The sequence below is a fragment of the Chelmon rostratus genome, chromosome 1 (genome assembly GCF_017976325.1).
Source record: "Chelmon rostratus isolate fCheRos1 chromosome 1, fCheRos1.pri, whole genome shotgun sequence".
In the NCBI taxonomy this organism is placed as follows: Eukaryota; Metazoa; Chordata; class Actinopteri; order Chaetodontiformes; family Chaetodontidae; genus Chelmon; species Chelmon rostratus.
This window is the reverse complement of record NC_055658.1, coordinates 21,297,644-21,314,723: the sequence shown is the minus strand read 5'-3', so window position 1 is coordinate 21,314,723 and position 17,080 is coordinate 21,297,644. Positions and strand designations below refer to the sequence as shown.

The 17,080-nt window shown below is 44.5% G+C and overlaps 1 protein-coding gene across 2 annotated transcripts; it reads left to right on the top strand.

Annotated features, from left to right (window-relative positions):
* The first annotated feature begins 169 nt into the window (after positions 1 to 169).
* LOC121606559 (retinoblastoma-like protein 2) lies at positions 170 to 10,293 on the top strand. 2 transcript variants are annotated; one of them, XM_041936956.1, is made up of 14 exons: positions 170 to 396; positions 4,520 to 4,642; positions 5,044 to 5,147; positions 5,495 to 5,598; positions 5,804 to 5,941; positions 6,333 to 6,497; positions 6,719 to 6,788; positions 6,934 to 7,028; positions 7,426 to 7,602; positions 8,029 to 8,100; positions 8,316 to 8,376; positions 8,672 to 8,835; positions 8,941 to 9,105; positions 9,223 to 10,293. In XM_041936956.1, the coding sequence occupies exons 2-14, from the start codon at positions 4,569 to 4,571 to the stop codon at positions 9,457 to 9,459; spliced, it is 1,626 nt and encodes a 541-aa protein (XP_041792890.1). In that variant the 5' UTR covers positions 170 to 396; positions 4,520 to 4,568; the 3' UTR covers positions 9,460 to 10,293. The 2 variants fall into 2 exon arrangements, with proteins under 2 accessions (XP_041792890.1, XP_041792881.1); XM_041936947.1 differs by having other exon boundaries at positions 8,657 to 8,835.
* Positions 10,294 to 17,080: the final 6,787 nt, after the last annotated feature.

The following is a 17,080-nucleotide window of genomic DNA, read 5'->3' as shown; positions in this document are numbered from 1 at the left end:
ATAACTCTAAAAAAGTGCTTTGGCCAGAAATCTTTGCATAAAGAGGGCCATGACTGAATACCTGTGCAACAGCGTTAAAAGATTTTCCACTCTGCTGGAAGTCCACGGTCCTCCGCTTGGTGGCGCTGTGCACGCCACTGGCACAGCGCGGCTGCTCCGTGCTTATCATGGCAACCAGACACAGATGACAAGTTGGGGCTTGTCTGCTGCTGAGAGAGGCCGATGGTCTGAACTTCCTCAGTCTGCAGAGCAGCGGTTCACTCCTCTGAGCCATGCCGCGCCGCTCCGCTGCCACCAGCCGGACGTGAGAGACATACAGGGGGATTCTTAGATCAGCAGACCCTCCATCTGGCACCTGAACGCACCAAAAACGCTCCCCAGGAGTCACCGACACTGGTAAGTGACTTTGAGCCGGTTTGTAACTTTAGTTTTCTTCTGTCAAGTCAGAAGAGCTACTTGGATGATGTGACTGACATATTGCATGAGACGTCAGCTGACAGCTGTAAACTGGAACCATCATCCACCTCTGTAGGGTTTATTACAACAAAGCTGCAGCCGGACTGACCCTCCACACTCACTGACTGCAGTCAGGCCAAAATGCACTGAACGACAATGTTTTTGTTCATAATCACAGCCATTATTTCATTGTGAACCGACGCGGTTTTTAAGTGTTTAGCACGTGTGTAGAAGTGAAAGTAGGGCCCATCATGATGGAGCGTCTGCCACTGAAGGCCAGTCTGGAGGAAACAGGAAATGGGTGTAACCCTTATGAAGTGGATTTTGCATTACTCAGAGTGTAAATTAGTTCCTGCTTTATTACTGAGTATTATTGACACCTATACAGTGTTGGATGGCATTATATTAAAAGCTGTTATCTTATATGCAGGGGCAGCTTGTTTTATGTAGGTAATGAAGCATGAAAACAGCAGATGTGAGCCCCTTCCGGGTTCAAAGCTAAACTTGAGCCATTTCTTTGCGCTTATTTCAATCCAGTTCAATCCTGTTGACTGACTTTCCTGATTTCTGGGACTCATGACACTGTAATGGCGCATTAACCCGTTTTTGGTCAAAAGAGGATAAACAAAGATTTTCTCAACTGCTTTCAATTAGATAATGAAAGGCACAGGCTGTGATTCATAGATCTGCGTGCATGCTGATGCTTTCCACTTGATCTGTGTTGGACGTCGGTGTTAAGAGTTGTTGCAGTGAAATGTCTGGTCTAACACCTGCAGCTGTGGAAGTAAGTCAGAAGTGTTTTTTCGACCGACAAAGAGGTAGCATGGCGCATATGTTCTGTTATTTACTCGACTGAATTCAGTATTTGAGGCGTGAAGTAAGTGAGCGATTAAAGTTGGTGGTTCAGAAGAGGATCCAAATGCAGGGCATTTGAGGAATCATAAAACAAGCTTTAATAACTCAAAGCTGATTCCAGTCCAACAAAACAGACGGGCAACAAAAACCAAAGGAGGCAAAATCCAAGAGGAAAGGAGAGATACAAAAACTAAACGAAGAAAGAGCCAGTATATCACGAGGAACGCAGGCGGGAACGCAAGCAACAAACATACGTGAGCTGGCAGCTCGAAGAGGGAAACACATGGACTAAATACACAACGGGCCAATTAACTGATGAAACACAGGTGATAGAAAACAGGCGGGAAAACGCCCGAACACAAACAGGACAGAACACAGGAGGAGAGCCAACTTTCAACATTAAACAGGAAATAACTCAACAAAACCCCCGAAACCATATCAAATCAAAACCACACCGGGTCAGTTTTTTAGCCCAGTGTGATTTAGTGTGTCAAAAAGAAATCTGTACAGCAAATGAGCCAAGGGGCCAAGTGGTCTGGATGCTGAAGATTGGAGGGTGGGACAGAGGCGGAGCCGGAGACCTCAGGCGGTAGGCTAGGGGGCAGAACCGAAGGACGGAGCAGGTCTGCGGGGCGACCAGGAGGCAAGGCCGCAGGTGGGGGTTGCTCTGGAGGGCGTGCAGGAGGACGAGAAGAGCAGGTCTGGATGGTCTCAGGTACAAACGGTTCACACAAACTAAATGGTCGCAGTTTTCAGGCACACACGGGATGCATAAAAATGAAGACGAAGCGAGAATGTGCGGCCCGTCCCGCCAACTCTTGTCTGGCTGTCAGCAGCACACAGTTGCCAGATGTTTCAAAATTAGCTTTCTACCCCAGCTACTGTGCTGTGTCTGTGAAGAAGAGGTGAGCAGGTGGAGCCAGAGAAATGGGCTGCTGAACCACTGCAGCACACATGCAGACTGGAGGGTAATAAACTCAGACATCGTGACAGAGCTGGCCGCTGGCAGGGTCCATGCTGAGCTCGGCATGGGAGCCACTGGAGGAATCCAGAATGGCCAGCATGGTCTTTCTAAGATCAGTCCTGAACAACAATTCAGCCATACCTGCAACATCCAAAAACCAGGAGGTTACGGCCCTCAGCTAATCCTTAATGTCCATGGTGCTGTTATTACCCATGTCGGATCACACCTCCTTTCCAGATCCTCCAGCGGTAACTGACAGCTGAAAGAGGGAACACACGTGGACTGAATACACAAGAGGCCAATTAATCAAGGAAACACAGGTGATACAGAAAACAGGCGGGAAAACACACAAACAGCAGGAGCAAAAAAGAAACGGAACGTGAACCAACAGCATGATACAGGAAACAGACTAAGAAAGCCCCAGACCCATAACATCTAAGGAGTTATTTCCAGTAGACAGACAGACAATCTGAAACGATTCCAAGTATCTCTGAAGACAGACACAGGCCGGCAGGTGATAGTTTTCAAAATCTGGTCAAAATGGCTACGTGAAGAGGAAACGTTCGGGAAATTAGCACAATAAGAGTTGCTCAGTTTTAATTTGATTTACATCCCGCACGCGCTCAGGGATCTTTCTCTGTACTCTCTCTCTCTCTCTCTCTCTCACACACACACACACACACACACACACACACACACACACACACACATCCCTGTGGACTGAGGACTGTCTGACTCAGTGAGGACAGTAACCTAGAATGATAAACAGCACATGTGGGAATGATTAGCGGAACAAAGTCTCCATTCAGGCTGGACAGAGGAGCGGAGCAAACACACAGATAAACTGAAAAGGTTGAGGTTCACAGGACGGAGGTTTCTATTGGCCTCCACCAAAGATGTAAAGCAAGTTGAAGCCAAGCGTCGGAGACGAATCATGGCCTCTGTGGTCACATGACCCGGGACAAGAAGTCCTTAAATAGAAGCTGACATAGAGCAGTTCAGCCTGAAATGATCTTCTCATTGTTGGAAGCTGCACTGTCACGGGAGGCTTTGGTGCTTGTTTTGTTATTCCCGTTGCTGCGTCTTCTATGGCATCTAAAATATTCCACTTGTTACACCCTCAGCACATGCGTCACTGTTCTGCCACGCCAGGCCAGGTTTTCCCATCTGAAATGTACAGTCACACATGTGACTCACCAGAGGTGCCTGTTGAGACCAAGGAAAGTACAAAAGAAGGAAGGGTCATTCCATCATAATACCAGCGGTCTAATGCTCGGCTCGGCACCAGACTTTGGTGCTGGTTCTATTGAAGCCTATGGGAGAGGCATAGAGAAGCACCAACCGTCATAATGCGTAATGAAAGAACACACTGATTTGTCCAAATGTGCACATTCATTTATTCGCTCTTGGTCTCCAAATACTATCCAAAGATGATTATAGTGGAATGTACAGGAGCTGCAAAAGCTGCAAGTTAAATGTACTTTGAAACTATTGAGTGTAGGCTGAACAAATATTAGATTAATATTTAATATTAATATCTATTAATATAGAACCTGTGTCCTCATTCCTTCTTACTTCCTTTTATTTCAATCTGGAAGCTGCGTTACAGTGATTGACAGGGCAGGAGCTCATTTTAATGGAATATAACATGAAACACCAGCCAACACACTAGTTTTTAATTAGTCTAAAACATTAGTCTGTTACTAACCTCAATCACATATGCATATTAATCTAGACATTAATGAAACTTGCATGCAAGTAAGTTATTGAATTAACATACAAATCAAATGAAATGTAAGTTGAGAACACAGGAAACATGAGGAAAATATCAACATGCCAAAATACTGGTGCGTTCAAGTGCAACACCGTGAAGTAGTGACCCTTCCTCCCCTTGCAGTTTCATTGTTTGAGACCGGGAAATAGAGAGGAAATCATTCAGGTCAATGAACAGCATGGAGGGACTGAGGAGCTGTGCATGACAAGGAGTGTATCTCTGCTCCCAGAGTCTTGTGTTCCCGGGTTCTGTGTTCCGCAGTTCAATATTCTCTTCCACATTAACCCTTCTTTTGTGTTCAGGTCAAAACCCCTAACCCCAACCCTAATCCTATTTCATTTAAAAAGTTTGCCTTTTTTGCACATTGCATATATATTTAATCGTGGATTAACTTCATTTGATCACTGGTTGTACTGCACTGTCAGGTTTTATGTGCTGTCATTGCCTCTCATGTTCTTTTCCTTGTTTAGGTGCTCGTTCCTCCTCCGACTCTCATCTCGTGTGAGTGTGGAGATCACTATGGCAACCAAGCCTCAGGGAGACCAGGGAAGGCCGAGGTTTGGCCCCAGCGACCGCCTGATCGCCATGTTCAGGTTAGCGCTACAGTCTGGCAGTGTTACTAATACAGTGGTTGTGTTGTTTGTGTGGAACATCAGAGTTACAGCATCAGCAGGTCATTTTAACAAAGCCAGAGACAGAGAGAGAGCAGCGTCTCCGTCGGATCACTGCAGCGTCACTGCACAGAACTGGGTGTTTGTTTTGACACTTAACATCCGGCCGATTGGTAAAAGGCTCTCAGAATAAGCTTTTGCATTGAGACAAATGTTTGATTCACTGTCTGTAAACATGATCTTTAGCTGTGTACATTTAAATTCTTTAAGAGAGCAGTTTTCAGTTGCAGCGAGGGCTTTTAAAAACCTTTCGTGGCCTTTTATTTACATCTCAACCAACCGCTGCCAGTCACGTGCTAACTGCCACAATTCCTCTGATTCAGGGCCTGCACCAGAGATCCAACCGAGGCCATTAAAGCCAGACTGAGAAGTATGCTGCACACATTTCTGCAACACTACAGGGGCAACGCAGGAAGTGAGACCAACGGTACACAAACACATTCAGTGATCCTTAAACAATGGGGTGAGGGGATGTTGGGGATGAATGCATGATGTTCAGTATTTCTTGAGGACAGATGATGATCTTCACAGCTGAATTGTATTAGCATTCAGAGACACAAGAGACCACATTGTTAATATTCACTGGTTCTATCAGATGCAACAGTGCAACTTTGAGCTCAGAAGGGGTCCTCTGTCTGCTGACCTGCAGCACATTACTGTAAATCCCTGTGCGATCAGGTAGCCGGCTGTTTTTTAATGACAGGTGTCATACTCTGGAATGAAGCCCTTGTAGTTAATACGTGTCACATATAATCCGTGTGATATTCTTTGCAGAGCTGGCTGCAAAGTGCTGCTGTGAGGCCGAGATCTGGTATTACAGGATCCTGGAGAACCGTGCCAGCGCAGAGAGGAGCCTGCTGGGCATCAGTGACATCTCAGTGAGTGTACTGCCCTCCTGTGGCCACAACTGGAACTGCTGTCTGACAAACACCTTTTCTGCTCCCTGCAGCCACTGAGTGATACAGAATATGTGGTGCTGCGTGTTTATGTCCTTCTTGAGCCTCGATCTTTGTCAGTCTTTTTTGGCCCCTTTGTTTTGAAGTAAGGACTGTTGCTGGTGGTGTGTGTGTGTGTTTGTCGCAGGGCATCTTGGAGAATGAAGTTTTCCAGTGCTGCCTGGTGGCCTGTTGTCTTGAGATCACCATATTCTCAAACCGTCTACCGTGCGACTTCCCCCTGCTCCTTCAGATCCTCAAATTGGCACCATATCACTTCTGGAGGGTGTGTATCCAAGTTAACGGTCAAATCTGTGTTATCAATGCATTCACATGGATTCAGTAGACAGTAGATGGCGAAACAGATATCATTTTATCAGACAAGATGTAAAATTATTGGCATTGGCATCCAAAATTAAAATATGTGTATTTTTTGCCATCCTGTGCGATGAAGTTTACAACTTGATGTTGCGTATCTCCGTCCTGGAATAAGTAAACATGGACGATCTGGACAACCAGAAACTTGCAGTAGAGAAGTTTGCAGTAGAATATTATCCATGTGAGTGTCAGCCACTCGCTTTCTATCTGCTGTGAGATTTGAACCGAGAGCCACTTCCCTGCCACCTCTAACTCTGAGGATTCCTCCGCCCTCCATCTCATTTCCTGTGGTCTGCCAGGTGATCGAGCTGGTGTTGCGGGCCGATGTGGGACTGCCTCACGCTGTGGTCAGACACCTCGCCCAAGTGGAAGAGAAAGTTCTGGAGAGCTTGGCCTGGAGCAGCAACTCGCCGCTGTGGGAAGAAATCCAAGCCAATGAGGGCCATCTGCCCACCTGCCAGCAGGTTGGCATTAAAACACACAAAAGCACCTCACCTGGCAGCAAGAGTTATCTAAGATTTAATGCTCAGATTTCCTCCAAGGTGACGCTGGTGACAATTTAGGAGTAAAATGAAATTAGAAATGTGATTAAAATGTTTTTTTCTACTGAGCGGATGACATCAAAAGTACGACAGTATTTCTTCACACATGCGTGGCTTTAATGAGGGCTTTGTGTCATGTGCAGGTGATGCGTCCTGCTCAGCTTGAAGATCCGAAGAAAGCAGACATGCAGCCTGATGGAAACCTCCCAGGAGGTACAAACACTGGACTGATCACGTGATTGTACTTCTACTGCATTTTATACATTTCTAATGCATCCCTGAATTTGATGCGCTCCCTGCTGCAAACTGACTGCAGTATTCTTATTATGGATTGACTGGTGTGTTCTGGGTTTGCCAGTGGGAGCTGAACCGTCTGGCAGCGCTGACCAACGGCATTCCCCGTCTGAAAACCGCTCTCAGAGAAGCAACTCCCTCCGCCTGTTTGCTCGCAAGGTCGTACAGTCTGCTGCACCACAACATGCTCCTGTTGTACATGACGAAGAGCAGTTATCGTCAAAAACACCATTTTAGTCAGTCGGAGCATCCACAGCAGAGTCATGCCAGGCAAACACAATTACAACTGTGTGTTGTTTCCATAAAGTGGCCGTGGCTGACCTAAGAAATTGATTCAGCACTACAAATGTACTGGATGTATGATACCGCTGTTGTTCATATATTCATTAAGTCTTGAACTGGAATTTTTTCCCGCTTTTCACCTGTCGCATATAGAATATCACATCGTTTCAGGTGTATATATTCCACATCATCATTTCTCAGGGGAATCTATAGGAACATATGGAGCTGCTGCAGTGCATATGTTTAGCGCGGTCATGTTTTCTCCTCGCCTCAGGTTTACAGCTTGATGGGGAAGCGTCTGAGGGAGCTGTGCTCCACACTGCGCATATCTGATGAGCTGAGGTTGAAGATCTGGACCCTCTTCGAGCACTCTCTGGTCCACTGCACTGACCTCATGGTGGACCGTCACCTGGACCAACTGCTCCTGTGTGCCATCTACATCACGGCTAAGGTGGGTTTTGGTATGAGGAGCTGCAGAGCTTTTAATGGACGTTTGTTGGTGTGTGTGGGGAAGAAGACGTGGTAAAAAAAAAAAAAAAGGTGTTTAAAGATGTACCTTGTATACTGTTTCACACTGAATGCACTCATTGTCTCTTTCACAAATATTTATTTATATTTTAAGATGTTTTTTTCCAGTGAAGGCAGACAGCTTCTGCTCAGTGAGCAGGACAAACAACTTTGTATTTTTAAGCATATTTCATTAGTAGTAAGTATTAAAGGGCATCTTGAGAGAGAGTAATGTTTCAGTCTCCAGTCTCAGTACTCTCCGACAGTGACCAGCTGATCAAATAACTAATCCAGATGTGACACTTTTGCTCAGAAATGACAAAGTACATAATCACTCAATTAACCTGTGGAATGTGCTTTACTTTTACAGATTACCAATGTGGAGATACCCTTCAAACACATAATGAAGTGCTACAAGTCTCAGCCGTTTGCCTGCCGAAACGTGAGTTGTTGCTCTTTATTTAGATAATTTCTGCTTCAATTTAAGCTAAATTGCATAAAAAATGAGAGAGCTCAAACAGAAGATGTAATTTAAGATGTTACTGAACCTCAACACTGTCATCAAAGTGATTAAGCGTGCTACGTGGATTGAAAGTGTGTTTGAGGGTTTTTTGCTTGTGTTATGACTGTATTATATGTATTATATTCTGTTCTCAGGTCTGTAAAAATGTGCTGATTTCTGGAGGAGACACAGAATATTCTCTCACTGGAAGCAACAGTAAGAAACCCTTTATTAAAAAGAAAGTGTCTACACACACCCTCACTCAGCTGCAGGAGAAATGGCATCACAAATGACTTCCTCTCATTAACCACAGATGAATCAGTGTGGAAGTTTGATGTGGGACATCAAATGATGACACAATGTGGTGTAATATTTTCTTTGGTTGAACCCATTAGGGTCAGTAGTTAGTGTCTGTAACTGGAGAGCTGCATTATAGCAATGCCTGTATCAAGGTACCACAATCAGTCACAATATAATATTACCTGCATTGTATCAGTAATGCACGTGGCAGGTACGACAGGTAACCACAGCGACGGTATCCTGACCCCCAACACACCATCGACACATTACCGGGGACCCTGTGAGGAGGAGAGGGGCAATCTTATCTACTTTTACAACCAGGTCTACACCCCAAAGATGCAGCACTTTGCCAAGCAGTTTGCACCAACCTCAGGAGTAAGTGAACCAAATTCAAGGCCATGTAAAATGCTGAAATATACTGATCTCACTTCATGTGTGTAAGTGGGGTTTTCTGGTGTGTGCTGTGTCGCTCTTGTGTAGGGAGACACGCCTCCTTTGTCTCCGTACCCCCGGCAGTGGAGAGCATCTCCGCGCAGACGCAAGCTGTCCAGCAGCCACTCCATCTACATTTCACCGTACAGCACAGAAATCACGCCCCCCCGCACACCTGGACTCTGCTACTACTTCAACTCGAGCCCCTCAGAGGTCTGTGGACAGAACAGTGTAAACCCTCTCAGTGAATAAACTTTCATCTTCAAATTATGTTTTTTTAATTTTTAATTTGTGATTAATTGCTCCAAATGTCCCTCCTGTTTCCATCAGCGTCTGCGTGAGATCAATAACATGATCCGGACGGGCAGGTCAGTCAGCAGACGATGCTGTGTGGTGGCCCTGGATGGAGAAGAGGACGGGGAGGGAGAAGGGCGTCCTTCGGCGAAGAGGCCTCATTTGGATGATCAGTCAGCCTGGCAGAAGCGACTAAGGAACGTGGTGAATGATCGCGTGACGAGAGGGGACCAGGACCAGGCGTCTCCGGTTACAAAGCCCAACCTGCACTAGAGCGGAGAGGAGCATGCGGTCTCCCTCCGCTCCTGTTTAGAAACAATGTCACGTTGTTAGAGGGGGAAGCACAGGGCAGCTTTGTCTTCCTTTGCAGCCGCCATGTGAGAATTCCTCTGGGCTCAGCTCATGTTGTCTGCAGTCCAAGCTAAAATGACGCCTTTTTTGCTGTTTTGTTCTGACGCCCACTGTCCTTGAATCAAGCACTTGGCCCTCAGCTGAGCGGCCAGCGGTAGGAGACTGTCGTCATCCCGGGCAGCTCCCTGGTGGAAGTGCACAAGTCAGATGACGCTGATGTAGGGCGCGACTGCAAAGTTCTGCGACTTTGCTCGGATGAAGAAATGTAAGACTGAGACGATGTTGCAAGTGAAGGGCAGTTAAAACAGCGGGACAAACTTTCCTGCGCCTCACAGCCCCCACAGGGGTGAGTAAATGTCAAGCTTCTCCAGGGTCTGCGGCCCTCATGAATACTTGATTGTAATTGACTACATTCTGATTAAGTGAGGGATGCAAAGTGTTCAGTGCAAGCCACTCTAAAGCAATTTTTAATGTGTTTTCCCTCTTTTTATCCCGTAATGATGCTTTCTCAGCTTACCTCTTTGAATTGTTAAATATATTCAAGATGAAACATGATTCTTCTTACCGGGAATGAAGGCAAAGGGCAAAAGTTACAGCAGCAAGAAACTTTATTCAATGGTACTTGAAGCTTGTAGACGGATTAGAGAGAGTAAAAAACTGAATAATAATATGTTCATGTCCTGTCACCAGCTGCAGCCATTACTGATTGTAACCTTTATATCAAGGCTGAGCAGTTTTATTAAAGTGTTTCGCTTACTGTTGCTTCATTTGTATGTTTGACTTCACCATGCACAATGATGCATGCTGGCTGTTCTCACACCGGCCTGCTGAAGGGACGAAGTTTCTCTGAATGAAATCTGAGTTTATGTTTTTGAGCGTAGGAGCAGCATTTTGTGGCATCACAGTGAGTTTGGAAGCCAATCGTGGTTCAGGTGGAAGCTTGGAACCTCCAGCACACAGAGGCAGAGATTCTGGCCTTCCCTGCTGGTGGCAGCCGTGGTCAGAGGCTTTATGTTTCCAGGTTGTCCATTGGTCCATCCCAGTCTCATGACCATGATATCTCAGAAAAGACCTTGAAGGAATCTCTTCAAGTTTGGCACAAATGTCCACTCGGATGAACTGGTGAGATTTTGGTGGTCAAAGGTTACTGTGTGGTGACACTAATCTTGAAACTGTGCTGATTGTGGAGATCTTCTGTGCTGCTGGGTTGAAGATGCGTGTGAAGCGTCCACGTTTTACAGTTTGTAGCTTCTTTCCAGCAGCATCCATATATGAAGCATTGTAGTCCACCACAAGCTCATTGGCTCTGCTGATGTTGAGCTTCAGCTGATTGTTGTTGCACCATGTGATGAAGCTCTCTATCAGTCCTCTTTACTCTGGAAAAATAGTCTCTAAGTGGAGATGACATGTTTCTCAATGGAAATTATTTACTGGACTCATGCACGTTAATATAGTGCCAACTTCCATTTCATCCAAAAAATACACTCAGTACCTTTTATTGAATTGATTCAAAGTCTTCACTGCTTGCTATCTGAGTCTGGACAGACATTGATATAAACTACAACTTAACTGGTTGGTGGAGGAAGACAACTGAGTGGCAGTAATATGAGTTTAAAGGCTGTTGTTAGTGCAGCTATAAACTCTGATACATAGAGAGATAAACGTAGGAATCGACATACATTTACTTGTCTCATATTAGTGTCTCTATAATATTCTTATTCATTAAATCATTCTCTTTATTCTGTGGTGAAATTATCATAGACTTCATCATAGACATTATGTTTAAACACCACGTCACCACACTTCATACAAAGCTGTGTATCTACCAGGCTAATGATGTACAGTTTTTGTATCTTAAGACCCAGCAGACCTGCAAATATAAATCTGTTCTGACATCAGCTGACTGGTTATAAATACAGTTCACAAATTCAACACAGTGACTGAATGAAAGCAGAAACTTCCACCAACTTGGCAACCATGGCTGCCCCTGATTGACATACAATACTCCTCAGTGTTTATCAGTAACCATGTGTTAGCATGCTGCAAAGTTAATGCTCAACCAATGTTGCTTAGGAGGTAATTCCCAAACAGCAGTGCGGCCGCAGACAAAGGCTCTTAAAAGGAAAACAACACACACTCAGGTGCCCAAACTCAACAGGAAGTCTCGAGGTTGCCATAGAGAACAAAGGCACCTGAGTCCACAACACCTCTACAGGTTTTAAGGTTATGACCGGTGATTTAACACTCTATACTCCTCTGGACTCCCATCAGCTGAACAGTGCACTTAGACTTAGATTCAAATCATGGGTTGCAACACAAGCCGGGGCGCCACAGTGACGGACCCTTCTGAAAAGCCGCAGGAGAGGCCGAAGACAGCCACTTCCACCAAGGAGGCGTCCGCGGAGGAAACCAGTGGGCCGACAGACAAAGACGAGGATGAAAAAACTGAGGGCTCCAGCTGAGTGCCATCTTTACACCTCAGCCTAAACTCTTCTCAAAGTAAGAAATACCATAAACTACCTGAAAACTATCCTTCTCGCATCCCTGAATCCTGTTCATTAAATTCTCACATCTCCATGAAAAATGTTTTCCCATTTCACTTATCAGCTGACTGTGTCCTTTCATTGTTTTCAGTTCTATCAATGGAACAGGGATATAGTACCTCACCATAAAGCAAGCAATTTATGACCATCGCATTGAGGTCACTTTGATACAATCACCTCTATAACTTGACCGCCATGTCTCTCTGAAGCTATTTGACATGACAAATGGGCTGTGTGGTGACTGAGATGGGCTGTGTGTGTCTGTGTCGCTGTGTGTACAGATTGGCCTGTCCGGGGTGAAGGAGGGCCTGTCAGCAGGAGGAGGCGACGCCGCACTACTGTCCATCAACCTCTGTCATCTGGGCCAGACACACACACACACAAATACACACACTTTTGAAGGGATACAGCTCTCATGTTCATATTCCAGTCACTATTTTGCGATAAATATACTGATTCAAACACAGTGCTGTGCTGTTGTGTACCTGTGTTGCCTTTCTATTCTTTTTTTTTACCTTATAGTTCAGATCTTCGCACAGCCTCCTGCGCTGTTGTTTGTTTTCACAGCCGTTACATGTTCAATCTCCTCTCCTCCTCCTCTGAAGTGCACACACACACACACACCTCTGGTCAGGGTTGATATAACACACTCTTTCGAATGCTTCCATTTGTGCTGCAGGCTAAAGCAGCAACCCTTTAAGATAGTCAGCTTATGTTTCAGCTGTGGATACCTTGCAGCTCTCCAACTAGATAGTACGCTCTGCATATCACGAGACTGTTACTGCTGTTCATTTAAGCAGTCACATGGCGAGGGCTTCATTCAGCAAAAAATGCAATGCTGCTAAAAGAGAAGTTACAAAGATGCTCAAGCACTTCCCGGTCTTTGCCACCAGGGGGCACGAACAGACGCTGAGGTAGTTCTCTCCACCGCCACCAGGGAGCAGAAGTGATCTTTCCACGTTGCTGTGAGACATCTGAGGCCGGCTCCATTTGCTGAAGACATTTAATCTGAAATATAGGTTGTAAGTTTATTACCAGCTAGTGAATGGAGCTGGAATGGAATAGCCATTTCACAAAGCCATATCAAAAATACCCATCTCAGAGGCAGTGGGAAATTACATGAAAATATTACCATTACACAAATGGAAAGTGTGATTGAATAATGTGCTGGAGAAGATAAATGAAAAGCACTTTGTTGGAAAACGTGGTACTAAATAGGTTTTTAATTTCAGTAGTGGGATAAAAGAAGCGCATTTTTACCTCATTTCACTGCCAATTGATTAGTGGTTCCACATCTGCAGATAGAGAGGGGGCCTTATCGTCTCATTATCAGTTAATTAATATGCATGCACACATGCCAATTATCTTTCCTCTGCCATTTAGCAGAAATGAGACGTTGATGTTTTAATGGTGCCAGAATGGATAACTCCTCTGTTGCTTTAAAGACAAGGCAGGCACATTGATTGACACAGTCAGGTAATGTTAAGAGAGACAATTGAATTAAGAGCAATCTGAGACACTTGATTATTATATTAATGCTCAGAAGCCTAGCTGTTTGCGGTCCCTTTCCAGAGGCTGCAATTCTGTGATCTAGCAAAGGTTTTTTTTTTTTCCTATGAACTCTCATGAAAGATACAAAAAGGGCTAGACTTATGGTGCAGTATAAGCATATATATATATGTACATGTCGAGCAGTGAGAGTCCATTATGGAAACATTTTATTTGAAGGACATGCAGAATAGCAAGCTATTAAATTTTTCCACTATGCCATGACTATTAAAGGACCCAAGGCCACACCAAGTGAAGCAAACCCAAGATGAAAGTTATATTAATCATGATTCGGTACTGTACTGTGTGTGTGTGTGTGTGTGTGCTGAATTTATGTTCATGAGTCACAGGCCAGTGTTATGTGCCAGTGAAATAGGCAATATTATGGAAGGAAGCACTATTGACATTTTTCATTTCTGCATAAATGCCCATTATGCCCAAGGCTGTAAGGTTTTTCTGTTTTGTGTTTGTTTGTTTATTCTACTTTTAACAGTACTTTTTGAGCTCAATGCTGCAGCCCTATAACGTTGCGGTGATTCTGCATGATCAAAAAATAAAAAAATAAAAAAACAGAGCTCTCCCGGCTAAATCCAAGCCTGGGATCCATGACGCTTCCACACATAAAACATCACAGAGGACAAACTCGTGCCACTGGAGGCAGCTGCTCACAGGATTGTGCCAAAAAAAGAGGGCAAACAGAAAATGAGAAGGGTAACTAAAAAAAACTCTCTGGGGTGTAATCTCCTTATTCAGTAATAGACCATTTATATGATACGTATAATGGGCTGCCACAAATATTCACAAGTAGTGGTCTTATTTTCAGCCAGCCTCCCCTTAAAGATGTGTTCTTCACAGGGTATCTTTTGTGAATATATGATCAGAGGCACGACAGCCTCGGTCTTTAATCTTACACTGGCCTTGAAGAATGTCACTGATTCCAACCACCCTACACCCCACCCCCCCCTTCTCCACCCCCACCACCACTGCAGGCTACAGAGACCAACCCATTCACACTGCAGTGCTGCAAACGCAGCTCTGGTTGTTTAGAGAGTGTGGGTATCTTTATTTTAAGTTATCTTTTTTAAAAAAAAATCCCCAGATCAGACCATTTGATCCCGAAGTGATCCTGAAGTGTTACTACGGCCTTTGGTGTGCTTCTTCACAAACAGCTGACTGAGCACAAATAGTAAAGGCTCTAACAATGAGCTACCCCCCTTTTAAATGAGTTTTTTTGACCTCTCTGGAAGACAATGTGCTTCAGTGTCAGGGCAATTTGCGCACCGTTCTTCTCACCGTTGAGGTGATCTGCAGGCTGGTCACTTCAGATGTAGACGAATAATATGTGTTTGGTTTCCTTTATGTCTGGAGCAGAACATTTTACAGGACATACATGTTCACTATTTTGATCTTTAGTTTCTCTCCAGGATTAATTATTCTCTTCAGCCGTGAAACAAAAAAAAAGAATGCAAGCATTGCTCAGCAGAGTCTCAGCACAGTAACAGTGGTATACTGGACTTGATCAATGCAGTGCCATATTATCATTATCACTAAGCACAACAATTATGGGGAACTGATTTGAAGGAATCCTGTAAGCTTCAAGACAAATTTCACAGGAAATGCTGTGAAAATAATGGCACCACCTTGCGCCTGCATTTTAGCAAATATCTGACCAGTTTTCCAATATCACATACAGCATTAATGCCTCACAGAGACTTTCTGCCATAGCAATTTCATAAACACTGACTGCTATTAAAGAACTAATTAGACCAGTTCTCTACCCAGACAGCGCTGGGTTCAGTTAAAGGTGTTAAAGGTGCTGTTGTACTGTACTACATTATACTGAGAGGTGTTTCCAATTCGGCTGTTCAACACCATCATTCTGTGGGTACACAATGAATGAAAATATAAACATTGCACTTGTTTTTGATGCCATAAGTAAAATATCTAGAACCTTTTCTGTGCACACAGAAGCTTTATTTCTCTAAAATTTTGTTCACAGATTAGTTTAAATCCATGTTAGTGGACACTTCTCCTTTGCCAAGGTAGTCCCTCCATCTGACAGGTGTGGCATATTAAGATGGTGATTAAACAGCAGTTTTTGCACATGTGTGCTTTGGGCGGGTCACAATAAAAGAGCTCTCTGAAATGTGCAGTTTAATCTTGAAAAGGGTATTTTTAATAGGCACTGAACTCTGGATTACATAAATAGGGCTACAAAAATGCATTTCTTTTAGGTGGAGGCAGAAAACCAGTCAGTATCTGGTGTAAACTGGAACATTCTGTTGTCTATGTTGATCTAGAGCATCCCAAACATGCTCAATGGTCGGCATGTCTAGGGAGTATGCAGGCCACGCAAGAACTGAGATGTTTTCAGCTGCCAGGAATTGTGTACTGGTCCTCACAACATGGGGCCGTGCATTATCATGCTACAACATGAGGTGATGGTGGATGAATAATCCCGTCACGGTATCTCTGTGCATTCAAATTGCCATCAGTAAAATGCACCCGTGTTTGGTCTATGCAGCTTATGCCTGCCCATACCATAACCCCACTGCAGCACTCTGCACGGTGGCAGAACTGCTCACCCACATGACGCCATGCACGCTGTCCGCTATCTGCCTGGTACAGTGAAAAACAGCACTCATCCATTAAGAGAACACTTCTCCAAAGTGCCAGACGCCATCGAAGGTGAGCATTTGCCCACTCAAGTCGGGTATGATGACAAACTGCAGTCAGGACAAAACCCTAGTCAGGATGACAAGCACACAGTTGAGCTTGCCTGAGATGGTTTCTGACACGTTGTGCAGAAATGATTTGGTCTTGTAAACCAATCGTTGCATCAGCTGTTCAGGTGGCCGGTCTCAGACGATCTTGCAGGTGAAGAAGCTGGATGTGGAGGTCCTGCGTGGTTACACGTGGTCTGAGGCAAAGTTAGATGGCTTATGGTTGTGAAGGGAACATTAAAATCATGGGCAACAGCTCGGGTGGACATTCTTGCAGTCAGCTGGCCAATTGCACGCTCCCTCGACACTTACAGCATCTGTGGCATTGTGTTGTGTGATAAAACTGCACATTTTAGAGTGTCTTTTTTAATTATTGCTGTGGCCAGCCTGAGGCACACCTTTGCAATGATCAGGCTGTTTAATCAGCATCTTCATTTGCCACACCTGTCAGGTGGAGGGACTAACATGGCAAAGGAGAAGTGCCGACTAACATGAAGGTTAAGGTTAAGATAAATAGTATTTTTATTGAAATGTTATATTTGCTAAATCAGCTTCCAGACCAACAAAGCAAAAATCAACTTAATAACCTGGATCATAAGTTTAAGGTAAAACCACAGAAACATCAGAATACAGCACACAGTAAAATAGCTGAGCTAGTTGTAAGTCAGTTAAGGCCAGAGAGAGACTGCAGAGACTGTTTTGTTTGAATTTCTTTTAATCTGATTTCCT